The 21,797-nt window shown below is 42.0% G+C and overlaps 2 protein-coding genes and 2 long non-coding RNA genes across 4 annotated transcripts; 3 read left to right on the top strand and 1 right to left on the bottom strand.

The window, feature by feature from the left end:
* The first annotated feature begins 1,341 nt into the window (after positions 1-1,341).
* On the top strand, positions 1,342-6,742 carry LOC115676503 (uncharacterized). The gene is made up of 7 exons (XM_030599452.2): positions 1,342-1,709; positions 2,873-4,367; positions 4,494-4,549; positions 4,645-4,878; positions 4,969-5,260; positions 5,886-6,082; positions 6,335-6,742. The coding sequence occupies exons 2-7, from the start codon at positions 2,940-2,942 to the stop codon at positions 6,486-6,488; spliced, it is 2,361 nt and encodes a 786-aa protein (XP_030455312.1). The 5' UTR covers positions 1,342-1,709; positions 2,873-2,939; the 3' UTR covers positions 6,489-6,742.
* A 517-nt stretch (positions 6,743-7,259) lies between these two features.
* LOC115676307 (uncharacterized) lies at positions 7,260-14,364 on the bottom strand. Its single transcript, XM_030599189.2, has 2 exons — positions 13,862-14,364; positions 7,260-7,322 (listed from the first exon to the last, which is right to left on the bottom strand). Exons 1-2 carry the CDS (start codon positions 14,291-14,293, stop codon positions 7,260-7,262), a joined length of 495 nt encoding a protein of 164 aa, XP_030455049.1. The 5' UTR covers positions 14,294-14,364.
* Positions 14,365-14,725: 361 nt separating this feature from the next.
* LOC130138284 (uncharacterized) lies at positions 14,726-16,665 on the top strand. The gene is made up of 3 exons (XR_008816689.1): positions 14,726-14,895; positions 16,141-16,185; positions 16,292-16,665. It is a non-coding gene; the product is annotated as an uncharacterized LOC130138284 (long non-coding RNA).
* A 2,502-nt stretch (positions 16,666-19,167) lies between these two features.
* Positions 19,168-20,059, top strand: LOC115676505 (uncharacterized). The gene is made up of 3 exons (XR_004005151.2): positions 19,168-19,387; positions 19,559-19,603; positions 19,741-20,059. It is a non-coding gene; the product is annotated as an uncharacterized LOC115676505 (long non-coding RNA).
* The last annotated feature ends 1,738 nt before the right edge of the window (positions 20,060-21,797 follow it).

Below are 21,797 nucleotides of genomic sequence, written 5' to 3'. Positions count from 1 at the left end.
TTATTGGTAAAGGCGAGAGGGAATTGGGGAAATTAGATTAGGTTTTTTTTTTTTCAAAAATTTTAAAAAGTAAATAAACATATATGAAAAAAATTAGAAAATATATATATTTATTGGTCCGGTCCGGTTCCCACCCTAGAACCAGGAACCGGACTGCCTGAAAATCAGTTCCACTTTTAGGAATCGGGAACCGAATTGATATTTCCTAGAACCGGACCACACCGGTCGGTTCGGTCTGGTCTGATCCAGTTCAATCCCGATTTAGGCGATCCATCTTGCTCACCCCTACGATTGGGTGGTGGGGCATGATACTTAAGGTCCTTGGACTTTGAGGCGGTTTTTCTTTTGCGTAATTTGCACCGATGGGACACTAAAATTTAAGTGGAATTCGTAATCTTGTTACTACACTTTGATTTCGACCCACCCAATACTCTTAAACTTTTCAATCTTAGTTTTAGAGGCTCTATTCTTCTGCTGCTCTAGCTTCTATGTTCTTCATCTCTGCTAGAACTTGTTCTGCTCAAATCTTGGTTAAATTCTCCTTCCCTCTTTTGTCGTGCTACGATTGGTATTGCCTTCATTTCAGTTACTTGAACAGACTCTTCATTACATGACATCACTATTTCATAATCTAAAATGCTAATGAACCGTCACGTTCGTTCGTTCTCATTCTTGATACCATTTTTAAGGAAAATTGTTCGCAATCAATCCTAAATCTACGGTATAAATATTAGTTCAGTCTTAAATTTTTTAATTTCTTCAATTTAGTTCTAAATCTCAGCGCAATATTTCATCATTTCGACTAATTTTCACTTGAAAATTGTGAATATTGTGAAATCAAACTTCACAATGATACGGTTTTTTGGAGAGGCTAATGCCGTATGGTTTATTCGTCGCCTCAATATGACATGTCCCATGACATGTCGACACTTATCTATGCCTGTAGAAAGATGTGCTAACAAATGGTGGATATGTCCAACGAGCAAAAATTCACGTGCCCAGCCATCATATATTTTAACATACGGCAGTCACACATATATATATTTTTCAAAAATACTTACGAAGCCGAATTGGGCTTCTCGGGATTTTTTGGGTTTAAAGCTCACAACCCGTGCTTGATCCAAAACGAAAAGTAATCGACGGGTCCCGAAACCGAACCGGTCTCTTTGAGCGGGCCCGAAAAGATCAGGCCGAGCTGAGCCGAGCCGACCGGGCCCGGTTCGCCCGTTCGTGCAAGCAAAGCAAAGCAAAGCAAAGATGCTTCGAAACAGCCGCGGATCGAAGAAGACGAGATCGCTCTTTGCCTTTTTTGGAGACTTCCGAAGGGGTCCGAATTCCGTAACGCGCAGGTCAAATCCAAAGATAGGCAAAACGGAAAACGACGTACGGAAAGGGCAGAAGAAACGCAAGACAAAAAAAACAGAGCATTGAAGCCAAAGCCCACGAGAGTTCCCGCTTCTCGCGCTCGCTCGTCCCCCTCCCCTCCCTCCATTTCTACGGTTTTCAAGTTCTCCACTTTCATATCTTTCCTTCCCCCATTTTCGGTCTTGAATTATTGGGGCTCCCCCAGAAACCAAGAAAAGTCCACCGTTTACCATATTCAAACCCCTTCTCTCCCCTGCCTCCTCCTCCTCTGTTTCTTCTACGCCTTCATCGGTTTTTTCTTCACGACCCTCTTCCATCTGAATCGACGCTCGTCTCTCAGATCTGTAAGCATTCTCCCTTACCCATTTGTTCGTTCGCGATGGTTGATGAATACCCTTCGGTTATTCGTGCTGTTGTCTCTGATTTGAGCCTAGAACGTGCTTGTTCCTCTTTTGCTCTGTGGATGTACGCCCGTTGCAACTGGCCTTGCTTTGCATGTGATTCCGTCTGCTTTGGGCTTTTTTTCTCATTGGGTTTTCCGTTTCAATCTTGCCGTTTGTCTGGAAGTTGAGGAAGAAGATTTTTGGGGATATTTGTGTTCCCCTTAGTTCCATGAATTGAAGATCGATTTGGATATTTTGACAAATGGCGGTGCCGGATTTTGACCTATGCCGCTTGTCCTGACATGGATTAGATGAGAATGGAGATTTAATGATGGTTTGCACTGGCTTTTTATTCAGGTTTTAGTTCTTGATGTGTAGGATCGAATCGGCAGATCGATCGAGATTTTTTGAATTCTTGCTAGCTTCCCCTTCTTAGATTAGTTCTTTGTTCAGGCCTTTCTTAATCTGAAGAGCGCGCTTGTTGATGTAAAAGATTATCTTGATTTTGACCCGTTAACAACAGTACCTGCTCGTTCAAAAGTAATGTTTCAGATGGTTACTTTGGTAAGGCCCAACTACGTGTTCCGCTTATAAAACGTTTACTGTGGATTTGGTATGATTTTAGTGTTGGTGCACGGTATTACGTCACAATGCCTGCTAGCAGGCATGCTATGATTTTTGGCAGAAAGAAATCATATGGTAATGGAATGACGTTTGTTGTATTTGGCGTGGTTTCTGATTAGATTTGTTGTCTGCTATGCCAATACAGAAATAGTTTGGAAATTTTTGTTCATTCTTACTTATTTCTCAAGCTTGTGAAATCAGAATCTTACAATTTGCTTTGGTAAAAGTGGCTTAATGCTACTCAATGTCGTTGAAGCCTTAAAAAGTACCTCGCTTTCTTTATCAGTTCATCATCTATCTGTATGTGGACTACTTAATTCTTTAACCTGCATCGCCTTCTACTCAGTGATAAAGCTACTTTGGTTCTACCGGCTGGCTAAATAACCTCATCCTTGTCAGTCATAAGTAAATGCACTTTCATTAGTTTCTGCAGGAAATCTTCATTCAAAAGGTCAGGCTTGTGTTTGAATTAGACTTTTTATATTGATTATATGGTGCAGGAAAATGAAATTCTGAAAACTTGGTTTGAATTAGTCACTATTCAGTAAGTTTGATTGTGCTGGGATCATGGACAAGGAACATTCTAGTCAAGATGCTAACTGTCCACAAGCTGAGAAGGCAAGGGAAAATGCAACTGGTGCTCCCATTAATAATGATCAAGATAAAAGATTGGATGATGAAGGAGTCATGCACAAGGAAGACACTAATAGGGAAGAAAATACCTCCTCAGAAACCGAGAAGGTAGAGCAAGGTGGGGTTGATAATGTTGACAAGATGGTTCAAGATGAACCATCAGAGAACCTAGAAGCTCTGAATGATGTCAGGGCCAGTGCAAAGCAAGATGATCAAGATGAACTGTCAAAAAACCTAGATGCTCTGAATGATGTCAAGACCAGTGCCAAGCCAGAAAATGACAGTGGAAAAGACTTGGCTGACAAGATGAATGGACAAATGGATGTAGAATCTAAAGGTCAAACGGAAAAGGCAGATAATGCCAATAAACAAGATGACGCTGGTGATGAAAAGAATGACGATGGGAACTTGGATCACAGGGCTAAAGAAGAAGTAAACCAATCTACGAAGGAAACTGAAAATATCTCCGAGGAAAAGGAAGCTGAGCCCGTTTTTGATGGAACGGAAGTTCCAGGAATGGAAAGTATTAGGTCTACATCTGTCCGCTCTTTGGATCTTGATCCAGAAACTCAAGGAAGCAATTGGCCTGAGAAGGCAGTGGCCATCAAGAACTTTGTCATGGACAAGAGTGCAGGCGCAGTCTCCACCGTCTTGCGTCGCCTTTCTGGAAAAACAGGTGATGATGAAGAAGTCGCTACTCAGGAAAATAAAGAGGATGTAGAGTCCCGCCAAGAAGTTGAAACTGAAGAAGCTTCTCAAAAAGCATCCGAAAAATCCGTGTGGAACCCTCTTGGCTATTTCAAGTTCACTAGAGATGCTGATGAAGAAAACAAAGCGGAGCAGCAGGAGGTCGTAAATGACTTGCTACAACCTATCGTAGTAAAAGGAAGAATCATTCTTTATACAAGATTAGGTTGCCAGGAATGCAAAGAGGCTAGGCTGTTCTTGTACAGAAAGCGGCTTAGGTATGTTGAAATTAATATTGACGTTTATCCGAGTAGAAAGATGGAGCTGGAAAAGATTAGTGGTTCTTCAGCTGTTCCAAAGGTCTTCTTCAATGAGGTACTTATTGGAGGTTTGAGTGAGATGAAAAACTTGGATGAGTCTGGCAAGCTCAAGGACAAGATTGATTATCTAATCGCTGAGGTGCCATCGCCAGAAGCTCCTTTACCGCCTCTTTCAGGGGAGGATGACGAGTCTAACAGTGGGGCTATTGATGAGCTGGCCCTTGTTGTTCGCAAGATGAAAGAATCCGTTCCTATCAAGGATCGATTCTATAAAATGCGCAGGTTCACTAGCTGTTTTCTTGGTTCGGAAGCTGTAGATTTCATATCAGAGGACCAATACCTGGAAAGGGAAGAGGTCAGTTGATTTTAAGTTCAGCTTGTAAAATCTTTTTTTATTATTGGTTAATGTGTCCATATCATGTAATTTGGCTTGATTAATCGTGTTCAGTTGCACTAATAATCCTTTTCCCTTGTGGGTCAGGCTATTCAATTTGGCAGAAAGCTTGCCAGCAAACTCTTCTTTTATCATGTTCTTGAGTGAGTATTTTCTTGTTCTCTTGCTACCTTACAATCATCTCGTTCCATGCAGTAAATTTGTAGTTGACTCATCTTAATGCCCTCTGTGATTCTAGTGAGAATGAATTTGAGGACGGTAATCACTTGTATCGATTTCTGGACCATGACCCGATTGTATCAACACAATGCTACAACATTCCTAGAGGTATCATAGATGTGAAGCCAAAGCCCATAATTGAAATAGCATCGCGATTGAGATTTCTGTCCTATGCGATCTTTGATGCTTACACCTCAGATGATGGAAAGCATGTGGACTATAGAAGTATTCATGGAAGCGAGGAGTTTGCAAGGTGAGTTGTCTTTGAATAGGTCGATGATGTTGATACTCTGAACTCTATCTGTTGTATGCACCGGTATTCAGTAAGGTCTTATTCATTTAGGTATTTGAGAACTGTAGAGGAACTCCAAAGGGTAGAATTGCAGGGCATGCCTAGGGAGGAGAAGCTTGCTTTTTTTATTAACCTCTACAACTTGATGGCAATCCATGCTATACTGGTGTGGGGTCATCCAGCTGGAGCACTGGAACGAAGGAAGTTGTTTGGAGATTTCAAGTATGTTGTTGGTGGATGCACCTATTCACTTTCGGCCATCCAAAATGGTATTCTTCGGGGCAATCAGCGACCGCCTTACAATCTCATGAAGCCATTTGGTGCCAAAGATAACCGTTCCAAGGTAAGGTGCTGATGCTATTGTTAGTTAACTTTTCTTTTCAATCTGCTATTGCTTATTTGTAGAGTAGAGCATTATGATAACTGGAATAAGTTTTATGGTTGTGTATTACCCATTCTTCAGCCTTTTCTTGTCCACAATATAAGAACAAGACTGCAAACATATCTGCATCTTAACAGTACTATGCTGGACATTATGTCAAGTACAGTAACCCACTTAGTTTGAGGTTTTCGTTTCCTTTTCCTCCTCCTATAGCCGAAAAGTTGTAAAGTTTGCCACATGAAGGCTTTTTTCTCCTAGCATGGTGCTCTACGTAAGCAGAACACTGAAAGAGGAGCTAACTCTAGATTTTTCCGTAGATTCATTTGGGTTATTATATGTCTTTTTCTATCCTTCTACTATACAGTTTGATACATATGTGTTTAAGTATTTTCTTTTCCAGTCATTGATTTGGGGAGAGTGGTTTGTTTGATGCATATCGTCGTGTTGTAAGATGACGGGAGACTCCAGACTTACCAGTCTTGGACACTTCATATGTTAGGGTGCATTTTTTCTCTCAATATCCAATATTTTATGAAGAAAGTTGTATTCTACTCTCCTGAAGAAATTTTCATTTATTTGGAAATAGGTGGCTCTTCCATATCCCGAGCCTCTTATTTACTTTGCACTGGTATGTGGCACTCGGTCTGGACCAGCTCTTCGATGTTATTCACCTGGGAATATTGACAAAGAGTTGACGGAGGCAGCTCGTCTTTTCTTAAGAAGTGGAGGATTTTATTACGATGCGAATACCAAGGTTGCCTCTGTCAGCAAGATCCTTAAGTGGTAAGTTATTGTAGAGGCCTTTAAATGCAGCGCATGCTTTCAATTGGCCCAGATATCCATGTTGATAGATTGGCTAAACCATGTCATTCTGTCTTTTCTTGCGTGCCCTCATGTTGATGAACTTGACAAATCCTTCGTGACTCAAAGCCGGAGACACTTTCAAACAATTTATTGTGCGGTGCCCGAGTTTCTCTTTCTATTTTTCTAGTTGAAGAAGCTCATGCATTTTCGTATCTGATTGGGTGATGACAGGTTCCGTGTAGATTTCGGGAAAAACGAGGTGGAAGTGCTTAAGCATGCATCGAACTATCTAGACTCGAAGGACTCGGAGGCGCTACTGGAGATGCTTTCGAGCAATCAATTGAAGGTGACCTACCAGCCATATGACTGGGGAGTGAATTGCTAAGCTTCATTTTTTGAGTTCTTTTTATCTAAACGCACAGCTTCCCCTGTTATGAAACTCAGCAGAGTGGAAGAGCTTTTTTCTTCATCTTTTTTTTGTGTTATACATAGCTTCCCCTGCTGTCAAATTGCAGCGGCGAAGAGCTCATGTTTTTAGTTTTTGCCGAGATAGGAATAGAAACATGTTTGGTGAGTTTTGCTGCTCAAAAACATCGGCACTTTAGGACAATGGAAGTTCAATTTCAAACTCTTTCGTTATGTTCTGTTCGCAATCCCTGTCGCACATTCTTTGTACCATGGATCGGCTATCTTGTTATCAAGCCCATGAGAATAATCGGTGTATGAAACTCTATGGCCTGGTCTGGCTTTATAATTAGATTGCCTCGTACAAACCCGCCAAGTAACCTTTAGGCCCATGATCGGGTCCAGTGTTTGCCAAAGGATAAGACTACTACACCCATTTTCAGAAATGCAGTTGTTTTCTGTTCTAGGGGTGAGCACCGGTCCCGGTCCAATTTGAGAACCAGACCGAACTGTCTGGGCGGTTCCCAGGGGAATCGGTCCGGTTTCCGATTCCTTACGTGGAACCGAATTGACTGGACCGGCAATTTTTTCTCCCTTCTAAACTGAAGAGTAAAGCTGGTAGAGGCAAAAAGTAAAACCCTAGGCTTCTCAGTCTCACAACTCTGGACTCTCTCGCCTTCCTCTCTTGCTCTCGCCTCAGCTCGCCTCTCAGCCCTCCCTCTTGCCTCACCCTCTAAGCTTGCCTCAGGCCTCAGCACTCGCTCTTGCGTCGCCTCTCAGCTCTTGCCTCAATCGCGTCACCGCCGACCCTATACTTTGACAAAAGCGCACAAGTGAAATCAAGTAAAGATAGCATTTTTTTTTGGGCCCAATTCCCTAAAAAGCCCTTAACTTTAGCCTTTGTCCCAATTATATCCCAAACTTTTTTTTGTCTCATAAAAAACTCCAAACTTTTACTTTTGTCCCAAATCTACCCAGTTAACTTTTTCGTCCAATTTTTTAATATTATTTTTTATTTTTTCGAATTTTTTTATTTTTTCTTTTCTTTACTTTTTCCTTTCCTTTTCTTTTTTTTTTGTTTTACATTCTGGCCGGTCGCCGGTCCGGCGACCGGCCAGAGGCGGGGGCCGACGAGGCTCGGCCCCTCCTGCGGCCAGGTGAGGCTCGGCCTCGCCGGCGTTAGGGCGAGGCCGACGAGGCTCGGCCCCACCGGCCGTTAGCGAGGCTCGGCCTCGCCGGCGTTGGGCGAGCCGAGCCTCGTCGGCCTCGCCCAACGCCCAGTGAGGCTCGGCCTCGCCGGCGTTAAGCGAGGCCGACGAGGCTCGGCCCCACCGGCCGCCGGGCGCGAGGCTCGGCCTCGCCGGCGTTGGCGAGGCCGACGAGGCTCGGCCCACCGGCCCGCAGCGAGTCGGCGAGGCTTGGCCTCGCCGTAGCCGGCGAGGCTCGGCCCGCCGTGGTGGCGAGGCTTGGCCTCGCCTAGCAAAGGCGAGGTTCGGCCTCGGCCGACCTCGCCGTCTTGGGCGAGCCGACCTCGCCGGTTGCCGGCGGGCCGAGCCTCGCGGAGACCGGCGAGAACTCGGCCACGCCGGCCGCTGGCAAGGCCGACCTCGCCAATAGCCGGCGGGGCCGAGCCTCGCCGGCCCCCGCCTCTGGCCGGTCGCCAGACCGGCGACTGGCCAGAATGTGAAACAAAAAAAAAAAAGAAAAGGAAAGGAAAAAAAAAAAAGAAAAGAAAAAATAAAAAAATTCGAAAAAATAAAAAATAATATTAAAAAATTGGACGAAAAGTTAACTGGATAGATTTGGGACAAAAGTAAAAGTTTGAGGTTTTTTATGAGACAAAAAAAAGTTTGGGATATAATTGGGACAAAGGTTAAAGTTGGGGGTTTTTTAGGAAATTGGGCCTTTTTTTTTGTGAAAGAACACAATTTTTATGCTTGTGAAGAATGTCATGGAGGATGTAGTGGAGGAGAAAGGCGAGACTGAAGAAGAGGAACGCCAAGCTGAAAATTATGAAAGAAGAATCGGGTAGGTCTACACGTTAGACTTTGCCCAGAACAATTCTCAATTTTCCACTTGATTTTTCATTTATTTAAATTTATTTTGTAGTTGACAATGTACTTTCCGTCCAAGTAAAGCCCTTGATGCCGAGAAAATATTCAGTACTTTCAAATCACCACGTCAGCTGCTAATGGGGAAAATTATAAAAAAAGTCTTAAACCTATTACACTTTTGCCAATTCAGTTCTAAACCTTTTAATTGTGCCAATTGAATAATCAATCTTTTCACGTTTTGTTAATTGAGTCCATCTGACCAATTTTGGTCGGAAATGCTGATGTGGACACTAGCTACCCTATTTAACACGGTCGGTAGTGACGCGAACAAATTTTTTTAAATATATTTTTTAATTATTTATTTATTTTTTTCTTTTCTACTCTTTTTATATTGTAGTCAGCTAGGGTGTCGTGTTTGGGATTGCGTAGCAGAAGCCCGATACCTTCACCTAGGAAGATCATCAAGAAGGAGCCCAAGTTTGAGTTTGTTAACATATCTAATTGGATTCATTTTCAATCAAAAGCTTAAACAAATAAGTTATGGGCCAATTTGGATATATTAACTGCTTAGCACTATATCAATTCTCCGATGTGAGACTTTCTAACACAACTCACACATGCATTTCAACAATCTCTCCTTCATATGCGAGCTTAGTGTTAGCTTTGCTACAGCTTTAATTTAGGTATCCTTCTGCATCAACTTATTTCAATTTGAATATGCATCAACGCTCAATTTCACCCCCGGTCTCTTTTTCTAAACTAAACCATGAAGTTCGCCATTGGGCTCGTGTTGCTACACCACAATGTAACTGCTCGGAAATTGCGTTGGTCACTAGATTCCTTTCTTGAGATATTCACCAAATATCGAAATAGATTGGTGATCCGCCAATCTACCATCGGCTCCGATACTATTGTTAAATATGTCTCGAGTTCGAACTCAATTAAAACTAAGCCTTGATTGAAGGGGTTAAAATAAGCGACCACGTGAAAATGAAGTACACGAGTTCTTGATCGTGAAAATTGAAAAGAAAATAAGGGGGCACACAAAGTTTATTTTCACGTTGCTTCGAATATGCGATGGAGTCGGCCAAAGAAAAGGTGAAGAGGAAAGTCCAAAATTAGATTTGGTTGACCGAATCCCACTTGGATTTTGTTTCCTTCTCCAATACCCGTGGCTATCTTTGATGATCAAATTTTGCACTTGTTCTTGGCTGGCTTTTATATAAATTCTCCAGGGCTGCTCTGTGGTTTATGAAGAACTGGTCCTGAAGCGTCGTTTTTGAGTGAGTGCTTGGCGTGGGTTTTCTTTGCGGAATTACACCAACAATATAAGTATTAAAGAGAATTAAATCTTGTGGTAAGGTGACTGCAAGGTTGGCCTCGCCTTTGCTAGGCGAGGCGAGACCTCGCCGTCGTGACCCAGGCGACGGCGAGGTCGGCCTCGCCAGATCTGGCGAAGCTTGTCGGTGGCCAGCGGGGCGAGCTTCGCCAGATTTGGCGAGGCCGACCTCGCCATTGCCTGGGTCGCAACGGCGAGGTCTCGCTTCGCCAGCAAAGGCGATCGCTTCCTCTCGGCGAGGTCTCGCTTCGCCAGCAAAGGCGATCGCTTCCTCTCGGCGAGGGTCGCCGGGCCCTGGCCAGGGGCCAACGACTCTCGCCGACCACTCCGCCCACCACTGCCGGCCCTTCCCTGCGGTGGTGGGGTGGCAGCAGCAGCGGCGAGGGAGCCCTCGCCGCTACTGCAAGCCTGCAATGTTTGATGTTTTTTTTTTAAATATAAATAAATATAATATAAATTTTATTTTTCTAAAAAAGTACACGTCAGCGGACTAAACGGCGTTGTTTTTGGTTTTTAATGTTGACTGGACCTCTCCAGCGAGCCATTGACCTCTCTGGCGAGCCATGTCAGCGCCACGTAGGGTTTCCGACAAGCCATGTTAGCATTGGTACTACAGTGATCGTTTTTCAAAAAAGTTGGCACCAAAGTGATCCGAAAAAAAGTTATGGCACTAATAGTGTCCTTTTGCCGAATTTTAAAGGAGGTGTCATCTAGGAAATTGCTGTTCAATTTCGCGGATGACATTGAAATGTGGATGCACCTCTTGATTTACTATACTTTTTATTCTTAAAATGTCACGGACCGCTCTTCTCCTCTTTTATTACTTTTCCCCGGTCAGCATAGATTTTGTTGCACTTCATCAATTTGATGTATACATTAATTATCTTGGGAAATGGTCTAATAAGTCTTAAACCTATTTTACGGACTATTTATATTTTGTCAATTTAGTCCTATACCTTTGAGCGAAATTTCAATATAATCATTCCGATTAATTTTTGGGTTAATACCACGAAAAACCCTAAACTGGTACACTTGTGACACATTTACCCCAAACTATTTTTTTGACCATAAAAAACCCCAAACTGGTACACCTGTGATAATTTTACCCCGAACTATTTTTTTGGCCACCAAAAACCCCAAACTGGTACACCTGTGACAATTTTACCCCGAACTAATTTTTAATATTATTTATTTATTTTTTTTTAAATTTTTTCTTTTCTTTTTTTTTTTCATTTTCAAACTCTGGCCGGTCGCCGGTCCGACCAGAGGCGGAAGCCGGCGAGGGCGACCCTCGCCGGTATCGGGTGAGGGCCGCTCGCCCGACGCAGCGAGGGTCGCCCGACGCAGGCGAGGGTCGCCCTCGCCGGATCGCGAGGCGACCCTCGCTGCGTCGGCGGAGTCAGTCCTCCTTTGCCTAGGCGGGCGGCATCCTCGCCCGAGCTCGAGCGACGGCGACCTCGCTGCGTCAGGCGAGGGTCGCCCTTGCCCTGGGCGGGCGAGGACGGCCCTCGCCGGCTTCCGCCTCTGGCCGGTCGCCGGACCGGCGACCGGCCAGAGTTTGAAAATGAAAATAAAAGAAAAGAAAAGAATAAAAAATAAATAAAAATTCGAAAAAAATAAAAATAAAAATATTAAAATTTTAATTCAGGGTAAAATTGTCACATATGTACCAGTTTGGGATTTTTTGTGGTAAGTTCAGGGTAAAATTATCACAGGTGTACCAGTTTGGGGTTTTTGGTGGTCAAAAAAATAGTTAGGGGTAAAATTGTCACAGGTGTACCAGTTTGGGGTTTTTTATGGTCAAAAAAATAGTTTGGGGTAAATGTGTCATAAGTGTACCAGTTTAGGGTTTTTCGTGGTATTAACCCTTAATTTTTACTGAAAATCGCCGACTTAGCGATGCGTCCACATAAGATAACTGAAGATGACTGGATTGTCATGTCAGCGTCTTTTGACGAAAATTAACTAGAAAGACTATATTGAAATTTTACCAGAAGGGTTTGGATTGAATCAGCAAAATTAAAAAATTTATGACTGAATTGCCGTATGTTCAATCGGTTTAGAAGTGATTAAGTAATTTTCGCAGTTTTTCTCAAGTGGAGGGGATTGACGTGGACGCAGCTGTTGAAGATTTTTTGGGCTGTTCGGACAAGTGGAAATCCAGTAGGTGGGCTATTAACAACGAGAATTCTTGCAGCTAGTGAAAGAACGATCATAGGTGCGCTTCGAGGCTCTTTTTTATTATTTTTATGTCTATTTTCCAGTTATTCTAGGATTTATTTATTTTTCCAAACTTTTTTGGTTAATTTCGGTTTTTCTTATGTCACCTAGGGTTTGCATAGTATTTATTTATTCTTTTCACCGTATTTAGACAGTTTTACCTCTTGTTTAGAAATACAAAAAATTGAGAGATTTCTCTCTGTATGGTTTATGAGTGCACATTTCGAGTGTTCGTTTGCAAGTGTACTAGTGTTTATCGCATCCTCTGTGCCAATATTCCACCAAAACTATAAGCCACGCGTTTCTAATATTCTAGTTAATACTCGATTATATCCGTAGTAATTGGAACAAGGGTTGGGTGTTTTGGGTCGCTTGTAATCCTTTGCCATATACTGTGACCACTTCGGACGTCTACTTCTTGACGTGACAACGTGAATGGCGAATCGGTCAGACAAATCGTTCATCCAGTCTTGGACGGCAAATTCGACTAGGGTTTATAATGGTCAGACAATCTTTAATTGTCCTGGTTGCGGTCATACACGTTCACTAGACCGTTGACAAGATTGGCACTTCCATATTTCAATATCGGCAAGCGCAATACACTTAGAAAAAGAAAACTCAGGAGGATCACATCACTTCACACATCCTCAACCCTTGCAAATCTCTAAAATACACGGGACTTGTCATTCTACTTCTAAACCTACCTCCATCGTGCAATAAGAACCTGTTTGGTAATCATCCCGTTTCCCTATCTTTTTATTCTATCGTTCCTTAGAACAGAAAAAGAATAGAAATCCGTTTGTTAATGTCAGCAAATTTTTCGATTTCCCGGAATAGAAAATTGGCCAGCGAATAGATTTGGAACAGAAACAAGAAGTAAAAAAACCCTTCTTCTTTATTCTTGGAAATAATTTTTGAAAGAAGTCATTTTTTTACTTCCTTCTTCTTCCTCCTCTAGTCGGTCGCCGGGCCTCGCCCAACCATGGTGAGGCCGACCTCGCCCAACCACCATGATGTTGGCTTCGCTTGGCCATGGCGAGGCCGACCTCGCTAACCATCGCCGAGGCCCGGCAACCAGCTAGAAGAGGAAGAAGAGGGAGGAAAAAAAGAAAAGAAAAAAAATTTAACTATTGGAATAATCTCAGAAAATTATTAAAAAACTAAGAAAATTTCACATCATAAAATTTTTTTAGGGTCGTACTAAATGCTTTTTTCTTCTTTTTCTATTCCGAGAATAGAAATTTTGTACAGTTACCAAACACGTTTTTCTGCTCAGAAACTCATATAGGGAATAGAAATAGAAAAAAATTATTTAAAAAAAGTTATTTTCATGAACAGAAATGTTACCAAACACACCCTAAGCTGCGACCATACATTGCATTGCTATACTTATCTTTGCCATCGCCAAACTTTTGGAAATGGAAATGTCACTGTCTATTGCTCAACAAAATTCAACATGTTTGATTTTCTATGGGTATTATTCAATGAACAAGAGTCCATAGGTACTAGGGGTGTAAACGGTTCGGTTCGGTTCGATTTTCTTGAAAAACCGAACCGAACCGAACCGTTAAGGGTGCCTCCTTGAACCGAACCAAATAGGAACCGAACCGAATTAGAACCGAACCGATAAGCCGATTTGGTTCGGTTTGGTTTGGTTTGGTTCGGTTTGCTTTTCGGTTTCTTCTTCTTTTATCTTTTTTCGCACTTCTTCCCTTCCCCCTCCTCGTCTTCTTCTTCCGCTCTCTCTCTTCCCTCCAGCTCCCAGAGCTCGCCGATCCCGGACTCCTCCGACGCGACCCGGACCAGCTCGGCCTCGCGCCGCGCCGCCTCGCCGCCCGAAGTGGGGGTGGTCGAGGGCGGGAGGCCGAGCTCGTCGTCCGAGGCGCCCAGGAGGTACCCGAGCTCCGACTTCGAGTCCCCGGACTCCGCCGTGAGGTCAACCACCTCCACCGCAGCCGGCGACTGCAGCGAGGACGCCGAGGCCGCCGAGATCTCGTCCTGGAAGCTCCGCATGAGGGAGTCCAGATCCGGGGCTCCCGGCTCGGGGTCGGAGTCGTCGAGGAAGCCGAGGAGATCGTCCCTCAGCCTCTTCACCTCGGCCGACTGGAACTCCAGCTCCTCCGCGCCGTCGTCGCCTCTGAACCGCTTCCTACTGCTGCTCTGATCTTCCATCGGAATAAAACCAAAGAAAACGCTGAACTTCTGTGCTACGGGCTCGACCCAGATGCCGCCGAGGAGAAATGATTGAGGAGAGAGAGCGCGCTTCTTCCAAGAAAACCACATTAAAAAACCGAAATCCGAACCGATTTGAACCGAACTGAACCGAACCATTGTGTTAACCAAATTCATTTATTTATTATCCGAACCGAAACCGAACTGAACCGAAAATACATGAATTTTCGGTTCAGTTCGGTTCGGTTCGTATCTCGGTTCGGTTTTTCGGTTCGGTTCTGACACCTCTAATAGGTACGACTTCGCGTCAACTGATTTGCGTACGCGTTGGTCGGGTCGTATCCACGAACAAAAAAGATTGCTGTCTTGACTGCTTATATAAGTAGCCATGGAGCTCATCAGAAGCTCGAGCTGTCTTACGACCCTAAATAAAAAAGAAGGAGAAGAGCAGGGTACGTGAAAAAAGTAGGAAAAAATGGCATCCAAGGATTTGAGTTCGTCTGATTGGGCTGTGAAATTTCTGTGCTTTTTCATGGTTGTGATCCTTCATTCAGTCATCGTCTCTGCAGCACGCCGAGGACCAGGAGGGCGTTGTGGGCTGGGTTAGCTGCTCATTCTCTTCACTTCTTCCGTATTATCAGATGGATTGATCTCAACTACATAGCTCGTGTAATTTTTGTTGATGCGTCTCACGTTCTGCACCATCGATACTGGTGAAAACAACTTGTACCGATTTTCTACGAAATTTGCATCATCGCTCTATTACCAAATGTCGGGCAAAATGGTAATTCGAAACGATCGATATACCTGTCATCTTATCCCACAACATGTTTCATGGATTCCGAAGATATGTTAAATTCAGACAAATACTAAAATCATTTTCAAGAAGGGAAAATTTCCAAAGAGTCCTAAACCTATTGTACGGCAGTTAATTTAGTCATAAACCTTTCAATTGTGCCAATTTATTCTCAATCTTTTAAGGATTTTCCTATTTAGTCCTAAACCTTTTAGTGCATTATTCTGGTTAATTTTGGTTAGAAATCGCTAACGTGGCATAGTCGGTGCTAATGTAGACAATTGTTAAAATTTTTTCCGAATTTTATTTTGATTTTATATTTCTTTCTTCTTCTTCTTCTTCTTTTCATAGGGCCGATGGGGCCACCGTCCACTATGCGAGGGCCGTGAAGCCCTTGCCGGATCTAGGTGATGATGTCGCGAGCCCTCGCCCAGTCCCTTGTGGGCCACAGCGAGGGCGTTACAGCCCTCGCCCGCCCTCACTATGGTCGGTGAGGGCCTGGGCGAGGGCCGCAACACCCTCGCCTCACAAGATTTGGCAAGGGTGTCGTAGCCCTTGGAAAATTTTTTAAATATAAAAAAATTATCCACGTCAATGTTGGCCGCGCCACATAGGACGTCTGACGCTGATTGACTGCCATGTCAGCAATTTCCCACCAAAATTAGCTAGAAGAACTAAATTAGTAATTCGTTAAAAGGTTTAGGACTAAATGAACAAATTCTCAAAAGGTTTAGGACTAAATTGGCACAATTAAAAGGTTGGGGACTGAATTGACAATTCGTCAAAAGATTTAGGACTAAATTGACACGATTGAAAATTTAGGACTGAATTAGCTACCATACAATATGTTTATGACTTTTTGGATAATTTTTCCTTTTTTTAGAATATCCCAAATCCACTCTATTTATACTATAATTCTCTACTTTGCTTGCCCCCCCAGATGTGTCATGCGTGAGCAACTTTCGCTAGTAATCCGTAAACGTTTCTCTTGCAGTTTTGACGATGTACATCGATCCATCCAATTAAATCCTTCATTTGCAATGGTTTGCAGGTGGAGCAGATCCAAGCAACCCAAACCCGTCCCCCGGATGTATATGTATGTTTTTACTAACATATCCTCCATATTCGAATGAGATTTTTGACATGCCCCTAATTCAAAACGACTATTCAGTATAATTAGTAAATATTTACTGTCACTGCAGGAGGTGGTTGTACTCCAACAATGAAGTGATCGACTTGAAGTGTCCCACAACAGGACAAGTGGAGGTTCCGGATTTTGGGTTGACTTTAATTTTACTGTTCGTTTTCCTTTTGGAAGATGGGAAAGTGTTAAGTCGTTCTTCGATTACGTGTTTTTATTTTTATTTTTTACAGAGCGCAGCTAAAAAATTATGGTTAGTGAACTTTATAGGTCATGGTTGATCAAAGATTGACGAGTTGGAATATAGGTTGTCAGTGATCGAAGAGTCGGGTGTGTATGTTTTCTTTCATGATGGATGTCCTACTCGATATGTTGTATCGAAAATATACGAAATCATTAAGTAAATGGGTAATCTGCCCGCAATTTTCTCGAACAGATGTTAAATGGAAGGGATGCGACAATCGAATACCAAAGTGAAGGGATGAACTGAACGTGAATACGAGGAATTGGTCCTCTTCACGTCTCCCTCTCTCATTCTCGATATAAGCTTAAGCTATTGAATTAAAACTTAACAGCTATCCTATGATCCAAAAAAAACGGAATAGACCCAAATCCAGTGCAAGAACTCAGCACCATTTGTCATCACATCTTCAGGGATCAGTGCCCCTAATTACTCGTATATATGCGATTAAAATCACAAAAGGCACGACCAAATAGATTCAACAAGTTCATCCTGAGCTATCTTGAATCATAGTCACACTTAAGATTCAAGTGCATATGCAAAAATTACACTAAAAGCGAACTTGCAGGTGACACAATCCTTGAGAGATTGTTAGATCCGCCCTGCGTCAGCTCATTAGGAGTACCATTTTCTTCGGATCCGCGACTTTTCTCTAACGATCATCGGGGCTAGAAAATCTGCTGGATGCAGCCGGGAAAGAATTAAGAGTTTAAGGAATGTTGTGGGTGAAAGGAGCTGCGGATCTCTGATTGGAAGTTTTGCACATGATTTATGGAGCTCATTGGGACCATCGCAAAAAAGCAAGTCGATTGAGGATGGGATGGTGATTTGCATGGAGGTAGTGTTGAATCTCTCCATGTAATTTAATCGCCTCGGGGAACTGTGGGGAAAGAAATAACCATTGAAACAATTACGGATGGAGGTAGTGTTGAATCTCTCGAGGCAATTTGAAATGTGTCTTTTGGACAAAGAAAACGCGGCCGTATCATCCATAAACCTCCCCGCTATCTGACGGCTGTCCTTAGAAAACGACCATGCACTTTCTTTTCAGATTGAGGGAGGTCAACGGGTGTTCATGAGCGAAATGCCAGGGCACCCAGTTGATACAATGGAAGGTCGTCGTGGATGCACAGCCGACATGCAGATTGATGTCGCACGGTTCGTGGCTGGAGGTCGAGCGTCTGTCGCCACGGCAAACGTCGGCAAGAGGAGCGGATCTCATGCATTTGGAGCGCGAGGACATGTTGTGGATGAAAAGGGTGTTGACTTGGGAGGGAAACATTTGCATTTTTGGGAAACACGGACTTTATCTTCATCACAAACCCGGCATCGGAAGGTACATTAGAATTTTCGCTCAAGGTCTCAGCAGGTTTAGGGCATTAGGATGAAAAGAATATGGGAGATCCACCCCATTTCAAGAAGACTGCACAATCTGCAAGACTGCTAGTAAATGCAATGGTTGTTCATATAAGCATCAAAGAATGGTTTTTTTTTTTTTATACAAGGTGTCATCTAGGAAACTGCTGTTCAATTTCGTAGATGACATTGAAAGGTGGCATAACAACCATGAGCATGCACCTCTTGATTTACTATACTTTTTCATTTTAAAGATGTCGCGGACCCATCTTCTTCCCTTTGATCATTTTTCCCCGGTAGGCACAAACTTTGGTGCACTCCTTCAATTTCAATATATACTTTAACTGCCTTGAAAAACGTGTGCATGTCTTCAGAGTCAACACGAAATCGTTTTTAATGTAAAAGGACTATCTTAATGAGTGTCCAACACGCTTATGAAGTGTATTGAATTCAATTTAATATAACTCAACTTCTAAATCATTAATGACATGTATAACACGAGGACAAACAACGGTTTATGAAATACAAAGTTTAGTTTGATGGATTACTTAGAAAGTGTTCTTTGAACCTAAGGTAACAAAATCTAATATAATAACCGTTGAGATTTGTTGCATCAGTCTGATGAGGATAGGAAAAATTATCCAAAAAGTCCAAAACTTATTGCTTTTTGCTAATTCAATCGTAAACTTTTTAATTTTGTCAATTGAGTTACAAACCTTGTCAAGTTTTGCCAATTGAGTCTATCTGGCCAATTTTAGCCAAGTATCGCTAATGTGGACGTCAACCGTCTTACGTGCTATAGCTAGCACTGATGTGAACAATTTTTATAATTTTTTTTGTAATTTTTTTATTGTCATTGACACTATGATAGCTCCAAAAAGAAAATGGTATATTTCCATACAGCACGAATGTGCAATATTAGAGAAGGATCTTTTTAGTAATACAGATATGTTAATTATTGTCAAAGATAAATCCAGTGCGAAGCGTGGATATGAACACAAGTATTGACTAAACTGAACTTACATCGGAGCTAACTACAACGTGCATGGTGAATAGAGGCCATACCGTGTGGTCCAAGTTCTAGTCCATTGAAAACTCGGACTACGAAACCAGACATCGGACAGCAACTTCTCATGAAAATTCGTGAATTTTAGTCATAGACGGCAGCTGAAACTCCAGAAATACAAAGAGCATATATCATCGTCAGATGCATCATTTCATAGGGCAAAAAGACTTTTGGCACAAACCCCTAATTTCTACGTCCCGCTTTTACACGTTAATCAAGCAAACTCCATATACCAAACGCATATCATTTGCTTATATAAGTGGCTATGGAGCTCTGCAGAAACCGAGCTCATAACACATCTTGAGAGAAAAGAAGAGGGTACATGAAAAAGGGAAGAAAACAGGAAGAAGAAAAAAGAGGGAAAGTAAAGAAAAAGAAGGGGAAAGAAATGGCGCCCAAGACTATTGCTTCGTCTCCTTCGATTGCGCAACTTTTGTGCATGTTCATGGTTCTGGTCCTTCATTTCATGATCATCTCGGCAGGCCGATGCCCGGGTGAGAACGTTTTTCTTTCTTTCTTTTCATCTCTTCCACATAATCTCTTTATTTCTTATAGTATTAATTTTTAATACTGTAAGAAAACAAATCTTTAAGTTTTTCATTGTTTACATCAAGGAAAAAGAACAGGAAATCTGTAATTTTTCATGGTTTGCACTTTGCATGCAGGTGAATCGGTTCCAAGCGACCCGCGGCCTTCCCCTGGATGTAAATGTATGCGCTTATGTTACAGTTTACACACCCAATAATATGAGATTTCGACGGAATTCAAATTACTGCATCCATCTTGCTTATATTGACATATTTTCAGGCAAAATCGTGCTAATATGAGCTGTTCAATGGTGTTGCAGGAGGTACTTACATGACAAAGTGGTCGACTTCTTGTATTTTGCTTCAGAAGAAAAGTGGTGGTCCCTAAACTTGACTGTAATGTTATGGGAAGGGATGTAAAAAATGTTAATTAGTCTCTGTATCACGTATCTTTAAGTGGTCTCTATATCTTCAGGCAACTCTTGGAAGGTTGTCACTATGAGAAGAAAGAGTCCGCATATCTTTCGGGTTAAGGACACCATTTTCATATAGCTCTCACTTGAGAGCCATAACTTTTTTTCGGTCACATGAGTGACATAACTTTTAATCGATCACTTTAGTGTCATATCATTCAGAAAATGTTCACCAAAGTGTCGGAAATTTGGCATGGCATGGCACGGCACTGGTAGTGAACATTTTTTAAAAGTTATGGCACTCAAGTGATTCATTAAAACGATATATAACACTCAAGTGATCCAATAAAAAAAGTTATAGCACTCAATAGAGCACTTGACAAAAGTTATGACATTCAAATGATTGAAAAAAAGAAGTTATGGCCCTCAAATGAAAGCCATACAAAAGTTATAGACACTTTCGGTGTCCTTTTCCCTGTATTTTTCTTTACTATTAGTCTCCAAAGCTTGTCTCGATTACAACTTTAGACTTAATTGAAGAATCGATGATATTTCTGATCGACACAGCTTTTATGATTTTGAGAGAGATTTACAATTGATTATGAACGTGAAGTCATGAACAGGATGTGAATATGTAGAATGGATGCTCTCCGTGATAATGGGTGACATTTCTTAAGATCCATTGGATATCGATGGCCCTTGACGAAAGTCAGGTAAGATGAACCGTGGCCCCATAGAATTATTATGCGACAATCATTTTGGGCAAAGTACAATTGCAATTTGCATCTGGGAAGGGATTTGCCACGTGAGAAGCAAGCTAAATTAGAAATGAGAGATTAAAATGTTCAAAATCAAAGTTGATGGGGAGGAATTGTATGTAGATAATATGAACGATCGTTTATACCGGTCAGCCATATAATCTGACACATAATACTAAAACGTTACAACAATGAAGTTGCACTCGTAAGTTGAGCAACAATCTCAGGCTCAAATGGCCAAGGACGTAAACTAAGTTAAAAAGCATTGAGTGGACTCTCCTTTGTTTGCAAAAACAAAATCATTGAGGCGTACCTGCACATTGATTGGCTTTGCACAATAAAATCAGAGGACTATTCTAGTCATGCAAACGGACTTTTTTCCCATGTTAATGTTGAAGAAGCATCGCCTCCTCTGTCTCTCTCTCTCTCTCTCGTTCTCTAGATTTTTCTTCAAGCTCCACCTCTATATATTTCCAAAGAAAAATCAGTCAACAACTTGTTACCTTGTATGCCACCTCTAGAATTCTTTGGAGGAAAATCTGCCAGAGCAAGTTGGCAAGTAATAAATGCTTGCAGGGAGTCCCATCGGTATTAGCTCCTATTTATAGGGAGCTAATGCTCCATGTGATGCGTGTAGAGTGTTGTGTAGAGAGTGGTGTTGTGTAGTGAGTGGCGTGTGTTCTGAGTAATGAGTGCACTGAGTAGAGTTGTGAAAAGAGTGAAGTATGTATTATAAGTATAGTTCTAGGGTCTATCTTGAAACTTGAGAACTTATAAATTTCAGGTTTCAACATATGTATGGTAGGTTTCAGATTCCAAAATTTAGGGAACGTGTTTCGACGGATAGGTTTTATACTTTAGGTAGGTGGAACCTTAAACAAGTTTTTGTATTTTTTCTTGATCTATGTCTTACTGTGATCCTACGGTATTCCATGGCCTAGAATCTGAAACCTTAAATAAGTTTTTGTGTTTTTTCTTGGTCTATGTTTTCGTGTGATCTTGCGATGTTTTATGGCGTTAAATGATGAGTACATAATCTAGAACCATTAGTTTGAGTTTTCATTTTATGACTTGTTAATATTTCATACTCTTTGTATCTCTAAATATAAGTTATGGTCAGTGGATCGTAGTAGTAAGTGGTGGTCATTAAAAGTGATGAATGACTATAATTATTCAATTAATAATACTGATGGAACTTGAGTAGAC

Source organism: Syzygium oleosum, unplaced genomic scaffold (assembly GCF_021117445.2).
Source record: "Syzygium oleosum isolate NSW1041296 unplaced genomic scaffold, Sole_v2.1 Sole_v2.05, whole genome shotgun sequence".
In the NCBI taxonomy this organism is placed as follows: domain Eukaryota; kingdom Viridiplantae; phylum Streptophyta; class Magnoliopsida; order Myrtales; family Myrtaceae; genus Syzygium; species Syzygium oleosum.
Note: the sequence above shows the minus strand (reverse complement) of the source record. Positions and strands in the feature narration are given on the sequence as shown.